Source organism: Stylophora pistillata, chromosome 2 (genome assembly GCF_964205215.1).
Source record: "Stylophora pistillata chromosome 2, jaStyPist1.2, whole genome shotgun sequence".
Classification (NCBI taxonomy): Eukaryota; Metazoa; Cnidaria; class Anthozoa; order Scleractinia; family Pocilloporidae; genus Stylophora; species Stylophora pistillata.
Window position 1 is genome coordinate 11,375,769 of NC_142520.1, and position 19,832 is coordinate 11,395,600.

The window sequence follows — 19,832 nt, forward strand, 5'->3', positions numbered from 1 at the left end:
AAAAAATGCGAGGCTTTGGAGAGGAACATTCTTCGCTCCACTTTTCCCGGCACGGAATGCCTGTAATAGGCTGGGGTGACACTACAGCTTAAAAACACATAATGGGGCTGGCCTGAGATCCTTTCTAAAGAAAAAGCAAGAAAATTGAAATTACGCGTCATAACTAGAGCCAATTTTGAATTATAAACCATCCGAGGGAATAGGTCCCCGTGCTGCAATGAAATACAAAATTAATTTTTATTATTTTAAGTCTTGCCTATTTCACAATCGTGGCCAGTGAACCCAGACGCACATAAACATCGATATCGTTTTCTTGTGAATCCCGACTGGCAGGTGCCGTGGTTTTCGCATGGAGATTGAGCACAGAAATTCTTTAAAAGAAAAAAAAAAAAAAAAAGAAATGGGATGTCACAAGTAATTATTCAATACCTTAACAACATTCTCTGATATCTCCCCAAGAACTTGAGTACAAAAAAAAAAAAAAAAAAAAAAATCGGGAAGGGGTGCCTGTAGATAGAATTTAAAGAGTATAGTGACTTTCCTAAGAACATTTTGGAACCCTAGTCATAGTGTTGGGGGGAATTTACCACTCGCTTGGCGAATTAACGAAAGGTACTGAGACTCTGTAATTTTCTTCTTCATTCTCCTAAACTGCTGCTTCTACTACAGCTAGTTTTCTCTCTCTTGTTCCACTGCTTATTCTCTACTACTTATTTCTACTACTTTCAGCAAGGAGTGCTCCAGTATTAAATACAAAAATCACAGACATGTTTGGGTAAGCTAACCGTGGGAATTTCCAAAACAGTGTCTGTAAGACTCAAGGTCAGTTTTACCAACTCAAACATGACCACCTAGCAAACTAGTTATCTTCAACCACAACAAGGGATTAAAATGCCTAGCACGGTAAGTGCTGAGCCAAGTTCAAGCACACACTAAAAATAAATGATCAAAACTATAGATTTATCAAAATAGCACGTAGGGGCGAAAAGGCAAGACTTAATAAAACAAAAGGTAAACCTAAAAATACTTGAAATATCAATCCTTGAAAACGCTCTACAACAATAGCTCAACTGTATCTTTCTACCTGTTCTTAGCATCTCCCGGGCCATGAAGTTGATCTAATTATTGCGACTGTTTTTAAGCTTCGAACCAATGGAAGAAAACTGCCTTTTGCAGAAATACCTTAAAATGACCATTCCAGTTATCTTTTCTCCCGAGAATTTTCTTATGAGAAGCGTGGTTGTGCTTTCTCTAATAGAACAGCGATCAATTGTTTACTCAAGGCAGGCGAGCATGGCTCTAAAATGAATACGACAAAGTACTCGCTCATGTTAACGGTGTTGGGTGTCCGTCCTCAAGGCGCTCAAAGGATTTTTGTTTTTGGTAATTTCTTATGTACAAAAAATCCGTAACGACGCTAGCAGGTGGTTAAATTTATGTAAAAATAACAAATAATGGATGAAAGGATCCCTCAGCTCTCATGAATGGCTAAAAAGAGAGAGGTGAAATTGACATTTAATTAACAGCTCGTCTATGTACCTTAGTTCCATGGTACACATAATTCGATGCTTGTACCAGATCCTCATCATACTCCTTAGCAGTTGAGTTATTCAGTTCACAGTTGTGTGCCTCCTCCTCATTTTCTCCAAAATAAAAGTTAACACTGACGCAGTTATAGTTCAGGTAGCAACGGTATTCACAGGTATCCCTGTCAATCACGCTGATATTTGCTATGGTGTGGTTAATAAGACGTTCTCCCACGAAGAACAGGGTCGATGGAAAGGCTAATATACGGCATTGATCTAAAAATTCAAATCATTAAAAGTCAAATAGCGTCACGGGTTCTAAAGGTCTAGGTTGCTGTTAAACTCGTTTTCCGAGCGCTTGGGTCTTGGCTTGATAATTATGACATATTCAGTAAGATACCAAGATCAAATTATATATATCCTTTAGTTTTTTGCGAGAGAAAAGATCTTTAGAAAAGGATTGTATGGGCAGAAGACATGTTATTTGGCACGTTTATCTATTATCCTATGATTTCCAGAACATTTTTGATTAGTCCTTTAGGAAAGTTCTAGTGGTTTCGACATGAGCACGTGACTTCTAATTATAGAAACCCGAGTTGTTTAACGTAAATTCTATAAAATTCTATGATGTAATTTTACTTAAAATAGTCGTGTTGTGGACCTGTAGAATCTTCTAGAAAGATTGTAAGCAACTATATAAGAAGGTGCTGTAGGTTGTTGTGTTTTAGAGGAAAAAGAAGAAATAGAAGAGAAAAAGATGAAGGAAATAAAGGAGTTAGCGAAGACAATTCATTTCAAGGTTTATCACGAAACCATGGTATGATCTCCAAAAGCCAAAAAAGTTTTTTTTTCTTTTCTTAATATAAATGCAAATAATTTTCACGATGACCTCTGCTGAACCAGCTTACATTAAACAAAGTACATATCTTTTTTTTTGTTTTTTTTTGTTTTTCTCATCTCGGTCACTTTCTGCGGGACACCTCACACAAATGGCTTCATAGTCGTTAAAAATGATATCGACAAAGTGTAGTTTTAACGAACCCAAACTCGGAAGAAAATTTGATCCGGAAAACTTTAATAACTTTCATCAATGCTAAATAATAAAAGAGGCAAGAAGTTTCAGTCTTGAACTCCCAACTTGTATGCATTATGACAAATCATATTATTTTCCTCGCTCATCTTAAAAGTTATTATGCGCGCGGTAATTGCAAGTCCTGCCTAACTCCTAATGAGCCACCATGGTCTGCATCTCTACATATGCATGGCCGGAACACGACGTGTGCACTTCTCTTCAGCTGGCAAGTTCCTGTTTTGCTTAGCCGAGTGGTTTCAAAGCTTTCAAGAATTTTTTCTATGTTTCATCCCGATTGAGATACATCCTTTTGAAGCTCAATTTCAAAAGTAAATATTTGCATAAAAAAAAAACAATGATATTTTAGCTCTGTAAACGGACGAAAATATGTTTGGAGTGAACAATATTTTATTCATAAACGTGGGACGAGTTAAGGCCGTAACGAGGAAACTAAACTTTCTTTACTCTTCCCTGAAATAGTAAGAATTATTGAGTGTTGTTGAATTGATTATTCTGTCATAAAACCTTATGATTTTCAACATGAAGTCACACATTCTCGTAGTAATTTATAGCCAAAAAAACAAAAAAAAAAAGATTCAAGCATGCTAAATGTACTACGCGGGCGTCGTAAATGCGGGGAATTCGCTGTTTTTTCGCTTCCGAGCAGAAAGTTTAGCACTTGTTTGGAAAAAGCCTTGGTCTTGAAATATCTCCTTCCCTCACCTCAAGCAGCGCTTATGCTACCTCGTGCACTGAGAACTTCCTCTTGCGTGCATCAATTGAACGATATACACGCGCCAAGCACGATCAAACTCTCAATTTTACGTTAAGATCTTTATTCCTTTTTAGTCCTGTTTTGTTTTTCTCATTGTCCATATCAATTAAACCTCATTTCTATAAAACTTGTCCACGGTGGATTAATAGCCAAAACAACCCTTGGAAACCGCTATTGAAGTAAAAATCTTCCCGTTGCTTCATTGTGCATCGATTTTAATTCAATTATGAAAATGCACTAATAAAGAGTTGTGATATATAACCAATTTCAATGTGTTCATGGTTAGACATCCACGTCGTTCATCTCTTAGTATAGCCACCTGTCAAGTGAGGATCCGGAGTTCTGATATTTCAGCCCATTCGCACTTAGTTCCGTTTGCATTATTGGAAACATAATTGCTCTGTCTGTGTTTAACAATTTTCTCCCTGTTTTTGTTACCTTTGAAAAAAAAAAACTTACTCATTAGGCTTCCAAAGACTACGTGATACCTAACGCAGGAAGGTTGCTACGACCACTGAAAACAATATGCCTCGAATGCCGATTGGTATATGTTTAACACATGTCGGAAATATGTTTATGAAAAGCATAAATTTTATTACAAAAGTTTTCTTCAAATAAAAACAAATGATGTCAACTAAATATGACAACAGCGACTAATTATGTACCAAAGAGAGGTCGTTATTCCACTGGAGAATGTAAAAAGAAGGGAGGAAATTTTTCTAATTGAAAAAATTTCCTTTCCAACTAGTTAATATAACAATTTCTATTTCCCTGAGTGCGAGGCTAACTATAGGCTCTTCCTTGGGTTCGTGCGAGCACCAAACAAATATACGGAATTTGCGAAAATCTGTTCATTAGTTTTGTATAGCCTTCATAAAACTTAAGTGGACCTTAGAGTGTTCAAAAGAATTCGAGGGCATAAGCTGAAAAAAGATAACCAATTTGGTAACTGCAGACATTGTTCGGTCATAACTAAAAACTTTGCAGACTCACGTTCGCATAAAGTAAAAAAAAAGAATCTAGAACATTTGTGAGCGAACAGAAGGTGACAGCGCACTGAAATGGAAGATGAGTTTCAGTAGCCATCTTATACAATGTATATATGAAGTTCATATATTTTGAACTGCGGTTATAGATACGTATGATGCACGATCCTCGCAGTAGAGAGCGCTATTTATGCAATAGTGAAAATCAGACCTGAAAAAAATCAGGCCTGTACGGGATTCGAACCACTGACCTCTGCGATACTAGTGCAGCGCTCTACCAATTGAGCTAACAAGCCAACTGGGAGCAGGCCGTTAAGTTGATTCGTAATAAACCCGTGATGATAAATCAGATACAATGTATATATGAAGTTCATATATTTCAAACTGCGGTATTAGATACGTATGATGCACGATCCTAGCAGTACAAAGCGCTATTTATGCAATAGCGCTCTCTACTTCGAGAGAATACTAATGTGCTCTCTACTGCGAGAGTGTACATTGTACATTATGCAATGTGCTCTCTACTGCGAGAGAGTACATTGCATAAGTAGTACTCTATAATACTTATGCAATGTAGCCATCTTGTCAGTTAAGCCTCTATATACGAGAAGTTTAGTCTTGGAAAATGTGCGTTTCCATTTTTTTTTTTTTTAATAAATTGCATAGCTAAAGAATTAAGAGCAGAAAAACAAACGTTTCTTGTAAACAAGTGCAAGTTTTAAAACATACCATCTGGGCAGAACTGAAATTGTCCGAAGGGAAGCAGCACAGAGATAAGGAACAAGTGGGGAAAGACTCTCATGTCTGCCAAAAAACAGCAGTAAAGAAATCCTTTCGATGTTTTGAAGCTGTTAAGCAAACTGAGGAGCTTAACAGCAGTTTGTTGACAGAGATGTACCACCAATTTAAGGCTACGCTACCCTAGAAACGTGTTAGCCAATAACATTTGGCCGTGATATATGAAAGATGTTTCACCGCCCGTTACAGAGAGGCTGTGAGATTAATTATTAATGTCTACTGAAACAGTTAATTTGGTTAGTTTTCTCCTCTCTAGGGAGGCTTCTTATCTTCTTATAACTGTTTTAATAATTATAAGCAGCATCCATTGACAAAACTTTGGGAAAATGCAAGCTCATGAAAAGGTTTTTTTGTTTTTTTGTTTTTCTTTTTAAGATTCAAATTGATACCTCTGTGGTATTTTGACCAGAGACGGATTTTAAAAGACAATTTTAGAGATCATGGCTTCAATGAGGTAGATTCTTTTGCAGAGTATCATTCGCACTGAGTTATTTTTAGCCTGATTTTCACCTGCATTCTAAGTATTCTTTCCTACAATTAAGTGAGTTTTTGATATTTAAATTAAGTTCGAAGAGAAGGTTTTCCCCTAATTCCAAGTGAAGTTTCCATATTTTGTGAAATGACTAAGTGCATCTTTTAACTTGTAGCAAGAGAGAATTTCATGAGTGCGCTCGACACTTTAGATCGCTGTCCTCACGGGCGGTCTAGCCAGAAATCAATTTTAGCTTGCATAGACACGAAAAAGTAGGATTGGACAACAACCAAACTAAAAAAGGAAAACTTTCTTTCGGCGAGAATTCGAGAGGATCGCCCATAGAGAGAGTGGCATACATTGCCAAACCGAAATCTGATTTATAAAATAATATCTACCACAAAAACTCAACTTGTTTAAAAGATAAAAGGTTTAGTATAACTTGTCAGGTGATCTGTCAGGTTGCCAAGCAACAGTAAGAATGGGAGCCTCAAGCCCATATGAAGACAATTTTCAAAAGAATAGGCTAATTTTTGAGATCTCATAATTTAATGTACTTTTTGCCGGATGATGCATCCTTCACTTTGTAAGTTTGCTAAACATTGCTTATGTTTTTCTATACAAATCATCTACGTCTTGAGTCTTATTTCTCCAAATTTTGCAACCGACAAAGTTTTTATCAGGAGATCGTTAATGAATCAGTCTTGTGAAAGACATAAAACGAAACTTATAATTTCACCGCAGTAAACACCTTTTTTTATCATACTACAGTTGTGATAAGAACTTCGAAAAACCTACGTACAGACCTAATCGAGTGTTGTTGCTCAGGAAATCTCATAACTGAAGTTTGTCTTGTTTTATTTTAATAATGTAGTCTTTAATTATTAAAACAAAACTTGTTTTATTTTAATAGTGTAGTGAAAAACTTATGGCTCTTCCGTGTTGCGTAAAAGGGTAGACGAAAAACAATGCCAATTTTGAGTATGTGCCTTTGTTCAGAATGTCGTAAGATTGCAAATTGCAATTATACTAGAGTTGATGATCTTTCAAAATATGTAAAGTTGAGTTTGGGGAAATAAGTTTAGGATTTTTAAAATTTGTTTGAAAATCGTGAACAAAGACATAAAATCACGCCATCCTGTTGTGTACATGTGATCATCAAGACATTGATAGAGTAAAAATTACCACGACTCCGATGCATATAGCAAAGTAAATATAATAACCTTAGCTCAAATATTATATTCTTAGCTGTTCGCAACAGTCCAAAGTTTTTTTCTGTTTTGTCATTTTCTCCATTCTGCGGTCTCTGTAAGTTTGACATCGGCACCGTCGCTTTATGTCGCGCCTCGATCAAAACAGCCGCTCCTGAAAACGTCTAAACTTTGCAATTTGTGTTCCTTGTGCGCTTGATACGACGTGTCGGTGTTCTTAGCGACAACATTCATTAAAACACTGATCGAGCCGACTATGTAATTAAAGCTTACGTTCAGAGGTTTCTATCTTCGACCCTGTTCATCATTTATCCGTTGTTTAACAGACTGTATGGAAATTTGTTTCGCTGAATTTGTTCATGAGGGGGGGGTGGGAGGAAGTATGCGAGCTCTCCCTATAATTCGTTACTTTGAGGCAGGAGATTTCTCTTTAGATCGCTAATAACTATTTTACCACGAGTTTATCGTTCTCGTTACTTACTTCTGAAGAATCGATCACGTCGATTTTATGTAATTGAATTAACCTTACTAGTGCGTGTTTATTTCCAACGAGAACTAAATAAAGATTATAGATTTAAGAAAGACAATACTTTCGGTGTTCCTGCCCCTGAGGAAATGAGGGAAGTTTTTTGCTCTTTCGGGAGTATAGTCGGCAGTCCATGTTCGTAAATTTATCATATTATATTGTCGCGCTATCCAAATTACGTAGAGTAGTTCTGTCAATTAAAACCATCGTGACCTCCTTCCTGTTTTGAACTCATTGATTGAAAACTTCTGGACAACGGTCGTCAAAAACAAAAGAGACGAGACATATGGCAAAAAAACCCAATCTTGGCAATCGAGGACTCAGGGACTCGGGGACTCTGGGACTCGGGGACTCGGGGACGCGCAGGGACTCAGTGACGTGATAAACAAACAACTCCTGATTCTGTAAAGTATAATTTTCGGTGGCCTCGAGAAAGGTATTAAACTTCCGAAACCGGTAGACTTCTTTTCCAGAGACGTGTGTAATGTTAACGACAAAAGCGGTCCTTTTTTGGTCAAGTGACTCAACATTCTTTCGCATTTCTTTGCCCGCGCTTTTGTTGCCTGTTGTAATTTATCCGCTTTCGTTTAGTAATACAACTTGTTTCGTAAAATTTCTTTTCCGGAAAATCAGTGCGAACTAATTACAACAGACGAAACTAGGGTGTCTACCTTCCATGATCTGATGCGAATCGTAAGGAATAATTATAAGTGAGAGTGTTTACAATTCATTCCTGAGGAAGAATTGCGGATTCAGTACAAGGACGATGAGGATACTTTCGTACCGAAGTAATCACAACTTTCGTCCTTTGCTATAAGCTCGCATCAATCTTCCAGAAAAAAAAGTAAAATAAATTGTTAACACTCTAATTTATTAATTCTTCATCAAGAATAAATTGTAAACGCAGGAGTTGTACTGTATCCGCAATTCTTGATCACGAATTAATTGTAGACGCTCTAATTTATTCCCTACGATTCGCATCATATTATCTAAGGTAGACACCTCAGTTTTGTCCTTTGTTACTAACGACAACTGTTACGCACGTCTCCAGAAAAAAAAAATAAATAAAAAAACAGTGTGCCTCTTTCGGTAGTATAAAACCTTTCTCGAGACCATCAAAAATTACACTTTACAAATCAATGCAAAAATCAGGTGCTGTTTGTTTATTACGTCTCCGAGTCCCCGCGCGTCGCTGAGTCCCGACTTCCTCGCGCCCCACGTCCCAGAGTCCCGGCGTCCCTGGGTCTCTTAATCTCCGAGTCTCGAAGTCTCCGAGTCCCTGATTCCCACTTCCCTGAGTTCCACGTCCCTGAGTCCCACTTTCCTCGAGTCCCCGTCCTACTTTTGGTCACAGCCCGATAAAATTCCACATTCATTTCCCCAAAAGAAACTTTACATATTTTGAAAGATCGTTACCTCGGGTATTGTCACTCTTAATCTTACGAAATTCTAAACAAATGGACACGCTCAAAATGATCGTTATTTTTCGCCTACGGTTTTACGAAGCAGGGGAGAGCAATGACTTTTATACTTCTCTTGATTACTCAGATATACCTAATGTTTATGAAACCGTGGTATTTAGACCATGGCAAGTTATCCAAAAGACTGGAAGTAGGAGAGCTTTTTCTAACGTAACAGTTTTGACAAGCGAGTGAAGTAAATCATGACTAGTTTCAACCCCGTTTGCACGTGATTGGGATCGTCAAATTGTGCCTAAATTGAAAACGGCTTCCATCGTTTTTCTCAGAAATTAATAGATATTTCAATTCAAGGAAAAAACTACATGGCACTCATGTACTTACTAAAGGCTATCTATATGCAAAAGACGAGTGAATTGATTTTTTTCAGACTTGCCGAAGATTTGCCATTCTGTTTGATTCTTACATCTGCTCTTAATAACGAAATAAACGACTAGTCTGTTCATGCTTTTTCCACAGCCTGTTAAGGAAATAAATAACTAGTCTGTTCATGATTTTTCCACAGCCTGTTAAGGAAGTAAGTAATTAGTCTGTTCATGCTTTTTCCACAGCCTGTTAAGGAAATAAATGACTAGTCTGTTCATGCTTTTTCCACAACCTGTTAAGAAAATAAATGACTAGTCTGTTCATGCTTTTTCCACAGCCTGTTGAGGAAATTGAAAGGACATCTCCCCTTGGTAGACTTATCACAGCTGTTTCTTGTTCTGGTTTAAAAACCACCGTTATCCTCTCAAATTAAAAAAAGGCAACTCTCCACTTACAACGCACTTCACTTCTTAATTTATAACGTGACGAGCTTTTGCTATCAAATTATACCTTATTTTTCTTTTGACACCTACCTAAGCAATTAGGAACCCCTTTCGGTGACAGTAAATCCAGGCAAACCTTTAAATCACCCACTGTGGTCGCTGCATCATTCGTTGAAAAAAATGCGCCTTCCATCGACAGAAGCGAGTAAGAGAATCGCTCAAAACCAAAACACGTAGCGCACGGATTAAATATCAGCAATGGAAAGAGGAACTAGGTACTAATAATCATAATGATAATAATAAATATGATAATGATAACTGTATTCAGTAATAAGAATAAGATAAGAACGGGCGTGCCGTATGTAGAGTTTTTGTGAGCAAGACCTTTCTCGGAACATCGGGGAGTAGGTCTTACCCTACCACTTCTCCTCTCTTTCCCTTCACCCCCCCCCCCCCCACCCTCTTCTCGAAAAAAGTTGTTAACTCCCAAGTTCACTAAAGAAGTTCTCATAATATAAAATAATCTTTAGTTATTATGCTTTATTCATTGGAAGAGAAACGTCCACCAGTTAATTACTTACGTTGAATAGCAAAAAAAGAAAAGCTGAGGTATATAGACTGCCTCTATTAATGGTTCTGCGCGTCCTTGGAACGCTGAGAAGATTTTTATTGGGAATTTATTTGTTTTAAAGACATTCAGATGAGCCTATCATTAATTAACAAACATTAGATACATTATCCTGTTCATGGATATAGAAAATATTTGTTTACTTTTGTTAATCATACCAATCGCGCTGCAGTAATGAAGATTATCATTAGTAGCTGGACACGCGATTTCATTTGTTTGTTGTCTTTTTTAAGCGCCAGGCGCCACCCCGTGTGGGGGACTGGATCGAGATTAAAAGAGGTTGTGTTGTGAGCACATGGAATTAATGAGGTCTGAAGTGTGTTTTTAAACCGGGACAGTTAGAATAATTTCCCAAGCTTAGGAATCTCCAGTAGCCCTAACGGTAGGTCGGAGGGAGGGGGAGGGGGAGGTGGCTCTCGAGCGCGCCACGATCTGCAGCCCTCTCCGACGTCGTCACGCAAGCGAAAACTCCCCCACCAACGGCTGCTCACATTCAAACAACATTCCTTTCCGGAAATTGCCCAATCAGCATTTACTTACCATATTCTGGAAAGCGTTTGCGCCTCAATAGTCAAACCAATCACAGAGTTCGTATTATCCGAGCGTTGAAACTGACAAAATGAAGACGCTTTCGACTTAGTGCGAGATACTTTCGGTATTGAGAGCTTGAATTCGCATCAGAGAGAAGCCATAACAGTAATTATAGAAGAGAGAAGAGATGTTTTTTTAAATTTGCCCACAGAATTTGGGCAAACAAAACAGCGATCATTATCTGATATTTTCTTCGGAGTTTCGATGACATCAGATTCCATCTTTGGAAACTAACGTTAACGCGCTTCCTATGAATTCGCGGGAATAAATATCGCGTGTTCATTGGTTGTTTGTCAGACAAAAACTTTATTTTGATTGGATAACACATTACAATGGCAAAGGAATGCTGTTCGAATGTGAACAGCCGTTGGTGGGGGAGTTTTCGCTTACGTGACGACGCCGGAAAGAGCTGCAAGGGAGACTACGTGACGACTTTCGAACTGGCTTTGTCTTCTTTCTTTCATTACTCGAACCTCGTTCACAGGGTCTCTGAGGGAGAGAAGAAAGACCCTGGTTTAGGCTGGTGACGTGTCTTCCAGATCTTAGTAGATTACAATACAGCGGTTTGAATGAGAAGGGGGGGGGGGAGGGTGGGCAGATAAGTAGGAATTTATCCCTACTTAGTCCACTGGCGAGTGTAGCTTAACGACAATAAAAACAAACTCTACGTGAAGCGCTTCGAAGCGAATGATGTCAACTGAGAATATTTATGATGTCAACTGAAAAATTTTTGCCATGAAAGACGCTTCAAAAATTTTATTTCCTTCAGTGAAAGTCAGAGGTCTTTCGAAACGGTAAAGCGATGTACAAAAATATCACCATCTGTCCCACACACCTTGGCCATGAGTGCGAGGGAATCTGAGAGAAGACGTCGCGGTCTAAATCTCGTAACAGTACCAAAACAAGTGCAGTCTTTTCCTGAAAAGAGGTAAACAACTGTATTATCGATAGTGTTTTGCCAGATTTGTTTCTAGTTACATTTCGACGGGACCAGATACTTCTTTGCCGCTTCCGAGTTGCAAGTGTTTTTACGAAAGGTGATAAGTTTCTTTCAGAATGAGCTACCTTCGATCGACTCAGCCACTGTCGGATATCTTTGTGAAGACGCTGTCCATGACCAGGAAAATTCGTACACACATTTTCTTTTTTTGTATGTGTGTTCGTCTAACTGATCTCTCTTTTTCTAGATAATTTGTTAGTGTCAACTAAGTTGAAATAGTAAATTGGCCACTCTAAAGAGTTTAAAAAGCTGACACGAATAAATGAATAAACTTTAATAATTAATCCTGTACAGGCTTTTCAGAAACTATTTACAATGGTAGACAATTTACAATCACAACTGAACAACTTAAAATAGAGTAATAAAAAAAAAAAAAAAAAAAAACTATCTATATATATATATATATATATCCAGTGGGTATCATACAAAGACTATTAATGTGCCCCTCTTAGGGAGTCCTTCACAGAATGTTTCAGTGACCTTACTTAAGATAAGTTCACTAGGTCACTACTCAGGGAATTTAATAGTGAAACTGCTCTATAGGAAAAGGTTCGTTAACCGTTTGCGAAGGGATGTGAAGTTTGTTGCTATGCTGCGTGGCTCGATCATGTATGGTGGTGCGTTTTTGTAACTTGTTACCTAAGTAGTCGGGTGCTAAATTATTGGCACACTTATGGGCCATAACTTTATCTCTAAGGTGAAGTGTCTGGCTCAGTGACAACCAGTTAAGTTGGTGCAATAGGAAGAGTAAACTTTTGTATAGTGCAGAGCGTCCTCTATATGCACCAACCCCAAATCCAGCTATAAAAAAAAAATAAAAGGGACTTTAATCTGCTAATATAAGTGACAAAAGCCAATGGAAATGTGGATTAACTTCAGTCTGCGGCTTAGTCCTTTTGCTTATCTACCTGTCCGTCTGGATTTTTTTTTTGTTTTTCTTTTTTTCCAGAGAGATGTGGTCTCCCTTAGAATCCAAAGACTCTTACGTTCATAAGTTTTTCCATTTCCGAAAAATCCAGTTTTGCAGGCACAGCGATAAGAGCCTACGGTGTTCTGACAATGAGCTTTAGTGTCACATACGGATGGAGAAGCGGTGCACTCGTCGATATCGGTGAAAAAGAAAATTTCTTTAACCGATTTTTTCTCAGACTCTTCTAAGAACTTCTGATCAGGGCTCATTCCTCAAAGAAAAGCGATTTTTCTTGCTTCCTTCCCAACTAATTTTATAACTTCAAAAGGACATCTCTCCTACGCGACCTTCTATCACCTTAAAATAACACTTAGAATAGCAAAGACTTGCGTAACAATGTATTGTGGAGTACCCTTCCTCAACTTCTCAAGAATCGTCAGCAGTTAATTCAGCAGTTTGCTAGACTGGGCTCTTTCAGTTAAAATTTATTTGCAGTATCTAGCACCATGTTTGGGTTGGATCTAAGCCCCCTCCCCCCATCCTCCTCTCCCTCCGCTATCTAAGCGCATACTTTTCTCTTTTCCCAAAAGCATCATCTCGACATTAAATCGACCACGCAAGGGCCATCCATGCCCTAAAGACGTTTTGAGAGTATCGACGCAGGAGGCTTAATTGTGAAAGAGATGATCATGATTACGGCTGGCGTACTCTTCAATATCTGTCCGTACAAATGGGTACGTTGTTGTAAATTATGATAAACAGTGACAAAAGGTATTTCGTCATCTAAATTTCTGGTGTAATAGGACGCCTGGCACAATTTTTGATATGCTGATTCTTTTTATCGCCCCGTCAAAGTGCTCCAGGTGTAATGTTTGCTGAAAGCAAATATATGACATGTTAAATACTTGGTTCTCGTCAATATTTCTTGGATACGAGTGTAGCTATTTTTCCATCAGCATTTTATTCTGTAGTTTCAGAATCACGATAAGAAATCGTGTGCGTTTGTAAAGAGATCAAGTGTGCCAGTTCTGTCATGAGATGCAAATCCAGTCTACGATAACAACAGGGTTTATATGACTTTTAATTGTGCATGTGTTTCCATTTCCAATAAAACCAGTTTTACAGGAACAGCGACGAGAGCGGCAGTCGACATTGATATTGCTGCACATGCCAGAAGCTCGGCACTCGTCAAAATCTTGGAGGATAACAAAATAAATTCAATTATAATGATAATAATAATCATCATCATTATCATAATGAGAAACGAAAAAAGAAATTAGACAGAAAGAATATAAAATATCTCATTTGCTCCTTTACCTAGTGACACCATCGCCCTTTTCACGGCTTAAATGGCAAAACGTTCACGATACTGATAATAATAGCAGTACTAATGATGCCTGCTACAAAAAGGGAGTTTCTGGATCATGTACTCCTACAACGATGCAGTTAACCGGAACAGGAACCGGGAGAGGAGAAGGAAAAGGAGAGGCAGAGAAGAAGGGAAATTGACGAAAGAGTGAAAATCTATGAAGACTTGTCCGAGGGGGAATTTAAAGCGCACGTCTACAAGGTGTTGACGGAAGCAGCCAGACAACAAGCGGAAGAGGAAGAAGCCAAGATTCGCATCGTCAAGTTTTTGGTCGAAAGACTTCGAGAAACCGAGGCGACACTGGAAGCCATCAAAATGTCCGTGGCGATACTTGTAAAAAAACAAGAGATGGGCAGGTTTTAAAATAAAAGTTGTTTAATATGTATGGTTTACACGTTTCTTTGGTATCCGCATGGCAATTTCCGCTCTAATATATCTACAAATAGTTTACACTATTCTTTGGTATCCGTAAGGAAAACTTGCGTCACTTTCCGCTCTAATATATCTAAAAATGGTTTTCACTATTCTTTGGTATCCGTAAGGAAAACTCACATAACTTCCAGGCTCTATCACCCTTTTATCGAATACTAGTTGGTAAGTTTTTATTTGCGGTTCCGTGCGAATTTTCTTTTCTACGGGATCTCTTACAAAACGCCCGGGTTGTACACGTGGGTGACTGCGTGATGATGATCTATGAGCTCTTGCAACACGTTGTCGTTTAGAAATTGAAAATTAAGTTGTTGCCTACCCATCATATTTAACGAAAACCCTTTCACTTTGGTACAGACATGTCCGAGTCGCGTGCGATACCCGTAATTTTTGGCACCTGCACTCACAAATTCCTCGATCCAGTCCCCCTCGTCCAGTTTATTTGTCATATCGCTTAAATGATCGCTAAGCGGAATTTCGGCCAAACAGGGTTTCCAACTTGCTGTTGTACTCTTGCTGTTGTACTCTTTATAGCGATTCGTATAGTTTTAAATGCGCTAACGCCGTGGTAAACGGCGAACCATAGCACGTAATCACCCAAATACTATATGTTCTGCATGTAACTCCAGCTTTCATATAAAATGTAGCGGCCTGTCCGTCCCGATCTACAGACAGATCTTAGCGGGGTTAATCAATTACTGGAAATGTTCAAACTGTAGTAACTCAATTCAAGCGGATTTCGACTTCTCTGATTCCTTATTTGAAGAAAATATATCCTTCCAAGATGGCGAATATGCAAATCAGTGTCACGTACCACAAAATCTGCATACTACATGTGTCTCAACTGATGCGGAAATTCAACGAAGCGAAACGGCTAGCGTGACTCATAACCTACGACGGGAACTTGGGGATAAAAATCTGAAAATTGGTCACCTAAATGTTAATGGCCTGATGAGCAAATTTCGTGAAATTCAACTAATTCTAAGTGATATTAACTTCGACATCCTTGGCATTACTGAAACTCACTTGAGTGAGGACGTCTCAAATGAGTGGATATCAATTAACAACTACAACCTGGCAGGGAAGGATCGTGACAGGCATGGTGGTGGTGTGCTTATCTACTACAAAGAATGCTTTACAATTAACCCTGTGCACAAATGGGATGTTCATAACATTGAGGCTATATGGTTAAATGTCACAATGCGATCGCAATCCTTTCTCATTGGCTGTTTATACAAACCACCTCACGATACTGTGTTCTTAGATACATTTAGAGAATTGCTCACTGGCATCTGGCTGAAGAGAAAAAATATTGTTCTTATTGGGGATTTTAATTGTGACTTGATGCCTAATTCGAGTAACATTAATGGTAGACGACTAAAAAATATCATGCAAAGTTTTGATCTTAAAAATGTCATTAGTGGTCCAACCCGAGTTACAGACCACTCTGAGTCGTTACTGGACCTTATCATCACCAGCCAGCCATCTAAAGTGGACAAATCCTCATCTATCGATATTGGTATCTCTGATCATCATTTGGTGTATGCTGTTTTAAGACTAGCCAGAAATAAAGGGAAACCAAAGGTAATCTAAACGAAGAACTATAAGGTGGTGGACACTGACCAGTTGAAACTTGAATTTGACCAAGCTCCTTGGCACATAGCTAGTATATTTGATGACATTGACGACAGTTTGTATACCTGGAACTACCTATATAACAATGTTTTGAATCGAAATCTCCCGGTTAGAGAAGTTAAAGTGAAAGATAAATCCCTACCTTGGATAAACTCATCAATCAGGAAGCAAATGAACCTTAGATATAAATTATTGAAAAATGCCAAGGCGTCAGGAGGAGATCAAGTAAAGTGGTTATAATACAGAAATAAGAGAAATGAAGTGAAAAAGCTTCTAAGATATGCTGAGTCCAGCTATTGGCATAGCAAGTTCAACGAGTCAAAGAACCCAAAAGACTTTTGGAAACTAACTAATCAGGTCCTTAGAAAATATAAAGCCAAGCCGATTGGACCAATTATAGACGAAAACCAAGATGTAATCATTACAGACAACTTTTCAAAAGCCAAATACATCAATGACTTTTTTTATTAACATCTGTGAAGATCTCACTAATAACCTGGAGCCTTTGGATTGCTCACTGCTACTGAAGTTCATTTACCGTGTTACACCTACTACATCCCCTATTGACCTAAATTGGGATGAGGTCAAGAGTAAAGTCAACAAGGCTGCTAACCCGCGGAAAGCATCAGGCCATGACCTTGTTTTGGACAAGGACCTCAAGTTGCTTGGTGACCCAGTCGTTCATAGTCTGCTGCCTCTATTTAAGAAAAGCTTTGATGATGCCACATTTCCAACAGACTGGAAGTTATCTCGAGTTAATCCAATCTTCAAAACAGGTAGATCAACCGATGTCAACAGTTTTAGACCTATCTCACTCCTGAACATCCCAGGGTAGATTTTGGAAGATATAGTTAGTACTTCTCTTGACCTTCACATCAAATCTCTCGGCCTGTTAAGCGATAATCAGTGGGGCTTTCGTGAAAACCATTCAACAGAAGGTCTGCTACTCCATCTCACCGAAACATGGAAAGAAGCCCTGGATAATGGCCTCAGAGTTGGCATCGTATTCATTGATTTTCGCAAGGCGTTGTGACTCGGTTAACCACACTATCCTCCGAGAAAAGCCAAAGGCAATGGGTATTGCGGGTAACTTCCTGTCCTGGTTTTGCAGCTACCTTGGTAATCGTCGTCAATTTGTACAACTATCTGGGACCAAGTCGAATCGCAGATTTATCAAGTATGGAGCTCCTCAAGGATCCATTTTAGGTCCAAAGCTTTTCTCTGTCTATGTGAATGACTTTCCTGATGCCATCTCCGATGGTGAGTTATGTATGTTCGCATATGACACCACCATCTTTACTATTGGCAAGGATGTTGACAGTATAATAGTAATTTTACAATCTATCCTGAAGCAAGTCCTTTCGTGGTGTACCTCAAACCATAGTTAGTAGAGGGGACTGGTTAGGAAACGCGGCAAACTTCAGTCGGATAGGTTATTGTTCGATTTTATCGAGGTCACGTGACAATGACCCTGCACACATAAATCCAAAATGGCACCGCGGGCTTGTTTCGGCAGTCACGTAGCGTTTAAGTTTTTGGATTTTCTCCGTGATCGAGCGACATCTTACCTTCAGAATATAGCTAAAACATTAATCAAGTCAGTGGACATAATGCCAGGTGAAAATTGTTCAGTGTTTGGCTGTGGAACGTGTAGGAGAAGTAAAGGAATTGGAATCTGGAAGCTACCGGCGCCGCGAAACGCGGAATACAAGAAGTGGCGAGAAGACTGGCTGAAAATAAATAAGTTACTCTATGTTAGATACTTTAACCATATAGCCTTTATACTCCTTTTTGTCCATAAAATAATCATTAATGAGCAATATTTAATATGTTTATTTAATATGTTGCAGGTTGTAGCTACCAAATTAATCTTTTGTAATAAATTACTTATTGACAAATTGTTGCAGGCTCTTAATTCTAACTATATCTGCCTTTCTTGTTCTTTGCTGGCTCTACAAATTTCCTTTCGTAGTGTTTTTGTTTTCATTTGTTTACATTGAATTTTGTGTTTCTGTATAACATCTTTGGCCAGTGAAAAACACCGTACAGTAACATATAAATGAATAATGCTGTCCAGAACATCTTTTGCAATGCTGTTATCTACCACTATGTCTGAGTCCAACAACATAGTGTTACATGCTGAGACCAATTGAACATCACAAGCTGATTTGGATTCTATCTTAGCATTGTCAATCTTCAGCTGGAGACTTCCTGAGGTCAGAATCCTAAAATTATTTTCTATTCTCATAAAATTGTTTGAGCTTGTTTAGAAATAACCCAAAGTCCACCTCGGTTTAAAGATGAAATTAGTTTTTGACTCCCTGCAATATGCAAATCTTCTGCTTTACCAGCTTTCAGTATTGAAGCTGTTTGTTCAGTATGTGCTGTGGGATTATATACATTGTTCACCTTGCTATAAAGCTTGTGCAGAAAATATCCTCCAATATGTTGTAACCCTGCCATTTCTTTATCACACAGTTTAGTACGGATATTGGGATTTGGTGATTCATCTTTCTGTTTGCTGTGAGCTATCAAACAATCAGCCACTTTGGTACTAAGCAATGTTGCCGCATTACTTGACAACCCCACAAAAATCTTTGTTGAATTGAGGCCTATTCTTGAATAGTGCTTCGAGTAGAATTGTTCTGCATTTCCAGTTTTAACCTGACGCATATACATGGATTCTACTTCTGAGAAGCCCATATTTTATTCATCCCAGTTCGTATATCTTCGTAGCTCTTCTTTTATGATTTGAGGGTAGATTTTTCTTGCAATTATTTTATCTCGTGCTTTGATTGATAACGCTTCGAAGTCTTCAGCAGTGAATTTGGCTTCTTGAGTCGGTTGATTTCCCCGCGCTTGTTCCTCCTTATGCTTTATTGTCTTATGTCTTTTTAATCCAGCCTTAGTCTTGCATTTATTTTGACACAACTAGCAAACAATTCTCTCTTCGTCTTGAACCTAAAAATCGAAAGACTTTCAGTAAAAAAATATGTTGTTGTACTACGACCGATGCCGTTGCTAAGGGCATCAATAACTACAAAGTTTTTGGGCGAAAATAACGTTCTAAAGGCTTCTAAAAGACTTACAGAGTCAGCTGCTTCGACAAAGTGCTCTTGTATTCTTCCTCGTTCTCCAAAGTTTCCAATATGGCATCAAAATCGTCGCCGAAGAAAAATAAGTTGTTCATGTCCTCCATGTTTGTTTTGGTTCTGTGCAGGGTCATTGATCACGTGACGTTCAAGAGAAGCTCAGGGGACAGACAATAGGCCGGCCCTTTGAAGTTTGCCGCGTTTCCTAACCAGTCCCCTCTACTAACTATGCTCAAACAGACTGACAACTCATGAGATTAAATCCAAGGCATTACTGCTCTCAAAGCGTGCCTTCATTGGACCACTGCCACAATTGAAGAGTGGCCAAAACTTCCTAAAATTTACGGACACAGCACAATGCTTTGGGCTAGCGATTGACCGGCAACTATCCTGGAATGACCATGTTCAAATTGTGTGTAAATCATTCAACAAGAAACTAGGTGTTTTGAAGAGAATTAGGTTTTTAGCTAAGTCCACCTTGGAGACTATCTATTTCAAGACCATAATCCCATCCGTCCTATATGGAGTTGCTGTTTGGGGATCATGCTCTTCGGCCTTACTGCAGAAACTTGAGCGTATTCACGC

General features: G+C 38.6%; 1 protein-coding gene and 1 long non-coding RNA gene across 2 annotated transcripts in view; both read right to left on the bottom strand.

Moving 5' to 3' along the window:
• LOC148737111 (uncharacterized) overlaps positions 1 to 12,991 on the bottom strand; it is a 45,418-nt gene extending 32,427 nt beyond the window's left edge. The window contains exons 1-4 of the mRNA XM_088749261.1: positions 12,799 to 12,991; positions 12,452 to 12,613; positions 1,540 to 1,802; positions 257 to 371 (exon numbers count right to left, since the gene is read on the bottom strand). Coding sequence (XP_088605387.1) covers positions 257 to 371; positions 1,540 to 1,802; positions 12,452 to 12,613; positions 12,799 to 12,991 — 733 coding nt within the window. The remainder of the gene's footprint in view (positions 1 to 256; positions 372 to 1,539; positions 1,803 to 12,451; positions 12,614 to 12,798) is intronic.
• Positions 12,992 to 17,968: 4,977 nt separating this feature from the next.
• Positions 17,969 to 19,410, bottom strand: LOC148737117 (uncharacterized). The gene is made up of 2 exons (XR_015996129.1): positions 19,245 to 19,410; positions 17,969 to 19,116 (listed from the first exon to the last, which is right to left on the bottom strand). It is a non-coding gene; the product is annotated as an uncharacterized LOC148737117 (long non-coding RNA).
• Positions 19,411 to 19,832: the final 422 nt, after the last annotated feature.